At 33.4% G+C, this 10,770-nt stretch overlaps 1 protein-coding gene across 1 annotated transcript; it reads right to left on the bottom strand.

Moving 5' to 3' along the window:
* Positions 1 to 1,187: 1,187 nt before the first annotated feature.
* Positions 1,188 to 9,854, bottom strand: LOC103583489 (cytoplasmic dynein 2 heavy chain 1-like; the record flags this gene model as incomplete). The annotated part of the gene is made up of 6 exons (XM_008564788.1): positions 1,188 to 1,332; positions 2,346 to 2,497; positions 3,408 to 3,654; positions 4,728 to 4,987; positions 5,674 to 5,829; positions 9,725 to 9,854. Coding segments are annotated over 6 exons (1,090 nt in total), but the record flags the coding sequence as incomplete, so codon positions are not given.
* Positions 9,855 to 10,770: the final 916 nt, after the last annotated feature.

Below are 10,770 nucleotides of genomic sequence, written 5' to 3'. Positions count from 1 at the left end.
TATATATATATATATATATATATATATATATATAAAAGCTCTGCTAAAGAAAGGAATTCAAGAAAAGCTAACCTAATCTCCCTAAAATGATGGTTTGCAATTCCAAGGAACTCACAGGTCTAGGTAAGACCCATTTTCTAATGGTGGGAAGCACAGAGATATCTTATGTTCAAGAAGTCACTGAACAAATCAAAGTACCTCTCTTCAATATACAAGCAGTAAAAAGCCTGTCCCTTTCTCTCTCTGGACAGAGCTATTACTCTTATTCTGAACTTGATCACTTAACATCTGAATTAACTTTTTTTTTTAAAAAGAAACTTTTTGCTTTCACACATATCTTTTTCCCCACTTCTATTTCAACACTATAAAAACCATCATCCGCAAACACTTCCATAAGATGCACATGCTATCCCTTTACCTAGGAAGACCTTCTTTCATCTCCAGCCACTTTTCAAATTTCTAATTATTTTTCAAAACTCATTAAATTTCACCTCCTCCTTAACAACTACCATACACAACAAAGTTGTTCACTCCCTTCTCTATGCTACCTTTGTAACTTGGACATATTGTTATTGTAACATTTATCATACCATATTAATAACTTATTTATATGACTCAGTCCCTCAGTAGACTATGAACGTCCAGAGAAGAGAAACTTAGTCATCTTTGCATCCCTGAGACTACCACTGGCAAGAAAAGTACTCAGTAATTGTCTTCTGCATCCTCAATGCCTATTTTCAAGTATCTTTCCAATTTTATCAAGAAAGGATACTTCAGACATTTCTCCACAGGCAAAAGGACAGAAATAAACACTGAAGACTACTCTCAGGTTTTAATCCTGGAAGATAAAACTGACAGAAATCAGGAGAAAGATCTGGTTTTGAAAAGAAGATGAACACCATTCTAAATATGCTAACTTTGAGCTGACGGCAGAATAACCATCTACTACTCATTCATTCATTCAACAAATACTTATTTAGTGCCTATTAGAAACTGTGCAATGGGATACAATAGTGAATAAGGCACACATAGCACCTGCCCTCACAGAGCTTACTCTGTAGTAGAAAAGTCAAATAAACAACAGGAAAGTAGAGCCTGGGCATCAACACAGACATCAGGATTAGAGGTAGTCCTTTGAGAATGATACCAATAGACATGTAAACAACAATACAAATGCATATATATACCTGTTCATACACTTGTACCATCGATCCTGCTAAGAGATAAATTTTTGATGAAGAACCCCAAATAGAATGATTCTTTAGATTTTTATGTAGAACTGGTTCTAAATATGCTCCATAAATTGTTTGTAATTGTTCTCTTTCAGGGTAACTAAAAAAGGGCATATAAGAAAAAAGAAAGCTGAAATAAATCACTATTCTAAATTATTATTTTAATGTTATGTTACAGTAGTGGTTTTCAGACTGTGCTACTCTGAGACCTAGATATCTCTGGGCTCAAGGTCACTATTCTCAATTCAACCAGATTGGATTCTTAAATATCCTATTGTCAAATACCAGGAGTTCTGGTAGAGAATTCCAAAGAAATAATTTTAAAATATAACTGTTTTAAAACCACTAATCATTAGAGAGGGCCAAAATACAAATTTTACTTAAGAAAAGCATTTTGGGTCAAGTACAGCCTGTACACAGAGCAGTAATCCACCTCAGAAGTATAAAGTAGAATACAACAAGTAAAATCAACCTGTTCCTCCAAAACCAAAATTTGTTTCAACACAGCTTAATTGGTGGCAGGAACATTTCTGAAAGAAGAATATTTATAGATGGGGTATAATTAGCCATTAGCATTAAAGTATTTAAAAAAAAGTTTTGCAAGGCAAAAATACAACAGAGGAGACAGTGCCATAACCAAAAACTTCAGGAGTTGTAACAATTATGAACCATGGAGATAAACTGATCTATTAGGGCTGATGCCATCAGTCATTAAAATGACCTAATTCTCCCTTGATCAGACTTAAATTCTCCTTTTAGTAACCTTCATGAAATCTGAAAGTATTTTTGTTTTATGAAACACATAAAACATTTCTTTCTAAAACCCAACATTCAGATTGCTGATATTAACATTTTGGAACAGAGCCTATATGAATCAGTTGTTTTATTTCCTTATATACTTCTAACAAATAAGATGCTTTGATTAAAGCCTTTATCATCCTAAATTATTGCTTATATTTTGGGAAGGGTGGGTAAAAAATATCAGAGTTTAAGTCTGGTGATTTTTATATTCTACATTTGAAGCAGTATCAGTAACAAATACCTTTAATAAAATGTAATAATATACAATGTCTCCCCAATAAAAAAAAAAACTTAAAATACTAATATACATACTCTACAGCACAAAGACGAACAATAGAAGTAAATCTGGTAGTAAGCTTATGTCTTCCCAGTCTTCCTCCAGCTGACATAGAAGCCACAATTTGAATATTTTCTAGACCAACCCATTCCAAATTTTCATCATAAAATCCTTGATATGTCAATACCTATTTGAAAATAAATATATTTTAAATGTTTGATGCTTATGGTTTTCCAACCAGGACAAAAGATATTTTTTTCTAAATTTCAGTTATTTCCAAATGTTATCATCATCCTCCACCTAACACAAGAGTTTAAGACTGAAATACATTTTAAATTCTCATATCATTGAAAAATAATATTGTTCAAATCTCTGTGTTCAATTAATGTTAGCTGAATTATCCTCATTATTAAAATGCTTCTGTGTCTAATAAACATTAGGCTTATAAATCTACCAGCAATTATCAAAAAAAGTAAAGAATCAGAAAAATATAACGAAAATATTTTGGTTTTTTCTATTAATATTTTAGCATATTCTGCAGTTACACAGTAAAGCTAAATTTGAGCCTATATAAATAAGCATAGTAAGCTCTAAGAATTTAGAGTTTCTAATGTGATGTAAATAACATGAAGGAAAAATATCTCCCACACCAACTGAGAATGTGTAATCTTGAATTCTTACACAGGCAAAGAGGGAGATTAATGGGCTTAAAGCAGCCAGAAAGAGGCATGACTAAGTATAACTGCTGTCAGAAGAATGCATACCTAAAAAAATGAAGCAAAACCTTCCCCAACTCCAGCACCATCCCCGGCTTTGCTTTCCTCCTGGTTTTAGGAATAAATGACGTGCAGAGTAAAAGGTTTCTTTTACTCTCCCTGTCATGTATCATCTTGACGTAATACTAACTTCTAAAGGGAAGAAGATCAAAGAAAGTAGACATGGAGCAAGACTGAAATGTTTCAGGAGTTGAATTTTCATGATACATGTTAGATAAAACTGGCCGCAAAGGAAGAAAGCAGATTTTCTATCTATAAGAAAAGTTAATGAAATTAAATTGTTCCCAGTTACATCAAAATACTTCAAGTGATAAGACTTACCTGTTGTAGGAAGGCTACCAAAGTACTGGTCCCCCATTTATCCAGCTTGGGTAGGTTGATATCTTTTAAGTACAAAACAAGTCGTTCACAGTCTTTGGGTCTATAAACTCGACCAGTATTAGTACTGATTACCATGCAAGTCTGGCTCAATTTCTGCAGGAGATGTCGAGAAGTAGTTTGTGCACTACAATGAACTGTAGCAATTTGAGTGGATCGGAGTTGAGAAAAGGAATACCTGAGCAGCATCCTGTGAAAGATGTATAACATTTGACTTTGAAATGCAATCAACAAAATACTTTTTATATTTAATATAAAATTTCTACCATATAAGTATTTCAATTTCTAAATTATGTATGGTGATATTTAAGGGGAAAGTGGTAAACATGGACATAGTTTTCATAGTTTACAACTATCAAAGTAACTCTCTAACTTTCAGGCTGGAAAAAAATAAATTCACATTTTAAGGCATTCTTGGGACTCTTTCAGCCAAAAAAACCCAAATTCCTCAGAAGTAATTTAATTTGATAAAGTATATATAGAATATATCAATCCTGTTTCCTCATAGAGGAAAGATTTTCTTAAGTTCTCCTAGTTAAAAAAAAATTACTATGGGGCCGGCCCGGTGGCACACTGGAGAATGCGCCGCTTGGGAGCGCAGCGGCGCTCCCGCCGAGGGTTCGGATCCCATGTGGAGACCGGTTCCCGCTCACTGGTTGAGCGCGGTGCGAGTGCAACACCGAGGGTTGCGATCCCGTTGCCGGTCCCTGGTACGGGCGTGACACCGAGGGTTGCGATCCCGTTACCGGTTAGTAAAAAAGACAAAAAGGAAAAAAAAAAAAATTACTATGATTTTATAGAACTTTTTAATTACTACTCTCTCACTAGAAATGTGAAACTAATAATCCATGGCACCTTTATTTCCAGAATCTATACTCTGTAGAAACAAAACTGGGCTGAATTCCACTGAATTAAAAGTTATTTTTAAATAGAAAGCTAACTTCAAGAATCAACTTTTGTAACTAAAGCAAATGGTAATTTGTGAATATATCTAAGGTATTCATTTTTTGTTGTGATTATATACACAGATTTCAAGAGTATCTTCTCAGGTTTCTCTTTCCATCAGAAATAACATAACCTGGCTGAGAAAAGGACACATTCTTACCCCCAATCATTATTTCTACACATAGAGACAATGAAAAGAATCCTCCAGGAAAGTGTAAATGCTACTTTAACCAAAAGAAATGTAACAATAGCTGTTACATCGTTGGGGGAGAGGGGACATAAATCCACAAAATGCACCTCTGTCAACAGTTTTCTTACCCTTTGCCACATCCTTCTGGTCCTATGAGAATAAACGGTTGTTTAGTATCAGAACTTAACCAAGGTTTGAAATAATCTAGACCCCGCTGCATATCAGGAGTCTGAATTACTGGAAGAGTTTGGCCATTATTGAAATCATCAGCAGTCAAGTTTTCTGGCTTCTTCAGCACATAAGATGCTAATCGTCCTGTACTCGAGTCATAGTAGGTGTCCATTGGCTTATGGGGGTCTGGAGGAGACTGTCGTGCCCAGTTAAAAACCTTAAGAGGAAAAAATTGTGATGAGTTTTCACATATTCCCAACAGAGTATGTGAATTTTTTTTAAAGGCCAGCCAAGTGAAGCAGTGGGAGTGGAGAAGAAATGACTGATTGTGATCAATTAGCATAAACACCACTGTACTTGGACTTGCCAAGTGAGTGAGATTTATGTCTTCAAAGTAAATGTCCCAAAAGTGAATCATCTTAGTTCAAAAAAAAAAACCACATATACTAACTAAACCTACTTTATACTTAAGGTAAACTACTTTATCATTAAAATTACATTTTATCTTAAATATTTTTCTCTAAACAATCATTTAAGCAAGTAAATAAAAGCATATAGAGAAAATACCAACTTGGTAGATATTTATTCCATTTTTAATGCAGTTCTTATGAACATAAAATCACAAATTGCTGAATTTTAGGAATTCTAATGCCCTTCATTTCCACCATATTCTGGTACTGCCCATTCCAGTGTTACCACCACTACTCTCAACCTGTTATTCTTCTTTCTAATACTGAAAACTGTTATCTGTGAAGCTATAAAGAGTAGCTCCAATGTTACTCTTTAACACTCTTACTCTGAACTTTGGCAAGATAGTGTCTCACAAAAGTAGCATACAGTATGGCATTGAGTGGTAACAATGAGAAGCATCTGGTGACAGAGGCAACATTAAATATGCATTACCTCTTTGGTGAATTCCAGACGTGATTTCATGTTCAGATTTCCACCAAGTCCCCTTATGAGATTAATAATAAATTGATCATGATCTTTGCATCCATGAAGATGTGACAGACCATTCATCACAGTCCCAACCAAACTTGTTTCTACCACATAGTCATTCTGTTGATTAAAATCCATGGTACAGACAGACAAAAGATAAATGTTAACTAGTAAACTTAAAATCATACAAATTGATGTTCACATATCTTTTCAAGAACCACCTTTAAATTCATCCCTCTATTCAAGCTATAGAAAATTTGGGTTTCATTAAATTTATACATATACTTTGAAAATAAAAAGTAATCATTAAAAAATTACATATTCCTAGCTGTAAGTACTAGAGTCCTCAAATAGATATTTTATTTCTTTACTCCCTAAACCTGAAGAATACAAAAGAAAAGGTAAGTCACTGAGGGAGCACTGGTCCAAAAAGAATAGATGTTCCTTTCCTCTAGCTGATTAAAAGAAAACTAGAAGCAAGAGCTAGATTGATAGTACTGGGGAAAAAAAGGCTAGGAATAGCAGGCTTAAATGAAAAACCATTTGGAGTTTTCTATGTAAGCAGAATTTTAAAATAAAACTTTTCGACTTAGGTGGTAGAGATAGTTTTGATCTATAGGCCTCTGGGGCCTCTGGTAAATGATGGAGAGTTCAGACAAAAAAGGGTTCTCATTCTTTCCATAAATATTTACTGAAAACCAATCATGCAGTTGGATCTATATGTGGTACTAGGTATAAAAAAAATAAGGTGGGTTAAAAACAAGTTCCATCTTCATGCAACTGAAGTGTAGAAGAGGAAATGGTTAACAAGTTATGTTAAGGACTATGGAGTAGTAGAACAGGGTATCTTAAGAAAGGGTAACTTTGATTGAAGGTTCAAGGCCACTTTGAAAAAGGGGACATTTAAGCTAACATGTGAAGAATGAGATATATCTGACCACACAGAGAATACAGCACATGTAGAGGGAAACTTAGTGCAGTTAAGTAATTAGAAGCTATGCCTGAGTAAGCATGAAAACAGTGGTTTAAGTCAGAGAGGTACGCAAGAGCCAGAGTGCAGAATTTATAGGCTATGGTAAGGAATACAAATTATATTTTCACTGGCTTTAAAGTGTTTTTCATAAGAAAGTAAAATTATTCAATTTACATTTTTAAAAGATCACTCTGCTTCTTTGGAAGAAAGAAGAAATCGGGGGAAAGCAGGAAGAAGGTAGGAGACAGAAATCCAGCTGATTAGGTCAAGCTAGGAGTTCTAGATTTTAAAGGCAACATAATGGAAACCCACATATTTTCTTCTAGATTGTCTTATCTGCTGAATTAATACAAGAAAGCAAAGTTCTAGTTAAATGTAAAATGTCAACATTTGACTAGAATAACAATTATGGTATATCTCAAAATCCGAGCATGGTGTTCAAAATGCAGGATAAGAGGAAGGAACATTCAACACCTTTTTAAAAAAAAGTTCTAATAAAAACAGAGAACTGGTCTCAAATCAGTTTATTTTTTAACTCAATCTTTGGTATCCACACTACAGTTTAATAATCTTATCCTGTCACAGTGCCTATAGTACAAACCCCTTTACATACATACCCAAAACTATTCCACCTAGTGTTAAATTCTTCATTCTAACAATAACACAGATATAAACAGCATGCAGGTAGATGACTTTAAGGTATCTGCACTGGAGACCCATATGTTTCAGAGTAATGAAATAACATTTACTGAAAAGGTACTATACTGTAGGCATCAGGGATTTAATTAAGCACATTACTATCATTCATTCAGTACTCTGTGAATACCATACTTGGTTCTAAGAGAACAATAAGGAGTATGATAAGGTTGGTCCTTGCCCTCAAGGTGCTTAAAGTTGAACGTAAACAATTATAATATAGTTGGTAGATGTAAGTTGCTATAGAGGCACAAAGGAGGAGACAGCTCAGTCAGACAGGCAGCCGGTGGGAGTGGTTCCTTTCCTGAGGCCTCCAGGAAAACCTACCTCATTTGCATCATTTCCTTACAAATCCCTATCCCTCCATTTTCATTCTTACAAAGTCAGAAAAAAATAAAATAAAAGGTTGAGAAAACCAAAGCAAGCTCTCCATTTCTCTATGTCTTGTTCAATCCCAAAGTACTGACCTCTAAATCAAGTTCAAATGAACAGTCAGATACTTTCAAAAAAACTCATTGCTACTTATTCCCTCTATTTTGTATATGTTTTTGTCTTCATAAAAGTAATGACATAAAAGAAAACCAAGAAAAGTTTTTAAAAAATCATGTGGAATATCTTTTTTTAACAATACTTTGACCTTTTATTTCTAAATACAAAGCTGCCGTAAAGAAAAAGGCTTATATATTTTGAGCTGATAAATTGTGCCACCTAGAAACTTAAATCTTTTATACATCAAAAAAAAGAAAAATTTAGGGCCAGCCCGTGGCTCACTTGGTAGAGTGCGGTGCTGATAACACCAAGGCCATGGGTTCGGATCCCATATAGGGATGGCCGGTTCGCTCACTGGGTGAGTGTGGTGCTGACAACACCAAGTCAAGGGTTAAGATCCCCTTACTGGTCATCTTTTTAAAAAAAAAAAAAAAAGAAAAATTTAAAGAAAAATGACAAGCTAGGAGGAAGTGAGAAAAAAACAGGGTTAATATTTTAGTATATAAAGAGCTCTTGAATAGAAACACAGATAAAAATATAAATAGATAATTCACAAAAGAAAAATTATAATAATCATTGATACTGTTCAATCTCACAATAATCAAAGACATGCACACTAAAGCAATGTAGTATGAATCACCTATCAGGTATAAAATATAAAATATTAATGGTAAGCTTGAAGAAACTTCCTGGAGAACAATTTTTCAATATGTGTTAAAAACATTAAAGTTTTTCCCATACTCTTTAAATTCCCACTGAAGAGATTTTTCCTTATCCTAAGGAAAAAAGTGGAAAACACACAAAAAGAAGTGTGTTGAAAGATACATGCATCAGAGCATTTTTCTTTTTGATTGACACATACTGATTGTACGTATCTATGGGATAGGTACAAAGTTATATTTCAATACATGTTACACAATGTATAATGATCAAACCAGGGTAATTAGCATATTGTTCATCACAAAAATCTATCATTTCTTTGTGATGAGAACATTTCAGCTATTTTCTTCTAGCCATTTGAGAATGTACAACAGATAATTGTTAATTACAGATGCCTAGCACTACTGTAGAGCACTAGGACTTATTTTTCCTATCTAGCTATAATTTTTTTAATCTGTTAACCGACCTCTCCCTACTCCTCCCAATCCCTCCCAGCCTCTAGTAACCACAATTGGTGTGGAATATCTGAACACCCTCCGTGGTCTTCTTTGCATGCTAAATTTCTATTCATGCTTCAAATTCAAAATCAAGTGTGATCTCCTTTTTAAACCTCTTCTAAAAGACAGCGATATCTTTTCATCCAGTTGTATTGGGATTATTGGTTTACATGTTATTTTCCTCCAGTAGATAAATGCTTCTTAAGGAAAAGGATTATCCTGTTCATCTACACCTCTCAAAGTCTTTCTAGTAGTATACTTGGTATATATTATTCAATACATTTTTGTTAAACAAACAAATATTTTCATCATTATTGCAGGTAACTCACTATCCTTTTTCTACTTTAGTATGAGCTTGATATTGTTTTCAACATGATATATGTGTAGGCATTTATTGACATATCAGTAGAATGTGCTAGCAAGATGATTTTGTAGTAAATATTAGAAAGACATTTTAATAGTCAAGATTTTTAGGTAAGCAGTGTGAGGTATTATGGATAGGAGAAGTAAAATGTTTTAAGACTAACATAATAAAAAGTTATGCTAAGAGGTATAGAGTGACAGCAATGTTGACATCTACCTCTCACTTCACCCCCTTTTCTATCAGGTTCTACCACAAGGCAGCTAAATATAAGCATCACTCTTAATCATCATATTTCTTGCTTCAATAACTAATTACAAAATACTATGGTTAACTTACCTGCTTTAGAACCCATTGTAAAGCTTTTTCAAAATAATCTCCAATCCAATTTCCAAGATTATTCCTATATTTAACAGGTTGATTCCTTAACCAGGATTTTATCAGAGAATTAAGATCTGTTTCTTCATCACTGAAACAGATTAATACAAACATATAAGAAATTATTTATGAAAAAATTGTCAATTTACTTTCAAATAAATTTATGTTCCAATAAACATTATTCCACTCATATATTTTATCTGCTAGCACACAAGAACTGGCTTTAGTTACTTCTGTATGTATGTGTATGTGTATGTAATATAGTTACTTCTGTATATATATATACATACATATAGGTATATATATACACACACATATATATAGTCATCTTCTATAAAATAAAGCAAATATATTTCATATACTTTATTATAAACTAAAGAAGAATTACATATCTACAGGTTAGTCTAAAGTAGTCTAAACCCTTTCTACTCTGAGTGGTATGTTAGTTAGAAATGCAAAATCCCACGTCCCACACCAGACCTATGAGTCTTCCTAAAGTAAAATTCTTTTAGCAAAGCACTTAATTAGGAGTAAAATCCAGTGACTTAAATTATATATAACATTCACATCTTATTCAAAATTATATCTGACATAATTATAAAAAATTATAGAAATATGTTTAAGTATTATGCCAATAAAAAATTATTTTTTTAATTATAGCAAAAACAACTCTAGTTAATAATTTTAGAATTGACAAAGGCTCATGATNGTCTTCATAAAAGTAATGACATAAAAGAAAACCAAGAAAAGTTTTTAAAAAATCATGTGGAGGGCCGGCCCGTGGCTCACTCGGTAGAGTGCGGTGCTGAAAAAATCATGTGGAATATCTTTTTTTAACAATACTTTGACCTTTTATTTCTAAATACAAAGCTGCCATAAAGAAAAAGGCTTATATATTTTGAGCTGATAAATTGTGCCACCTAGAAACTTAAATCTTTTATACATCAAAAAAAGAAAAATTTAGGGCCAGCCCGTGGCTCACTTGGTAGAGTGCGGTGCTGATAACA

This window comes from Galeopterus variegatus, unplaced genomic scaffold (genome assembly GCF_000696425.1).
Source record: "Galeopterus variegatus unplaced genomic scaffold, G_variegatus-3.0.2 Scaffold23511, whole genome shotgun sequence".
NCBI classification, from domain to species: Eukaryota; Metazoa; Chordata; class Mammalia; order Dermoptera; family Cynocephalidae; genus Galeopterus; species Galeopterus variegatus.
This window is presented reverse-complemented; position numbering and strand designations above follow the sequence as displayed.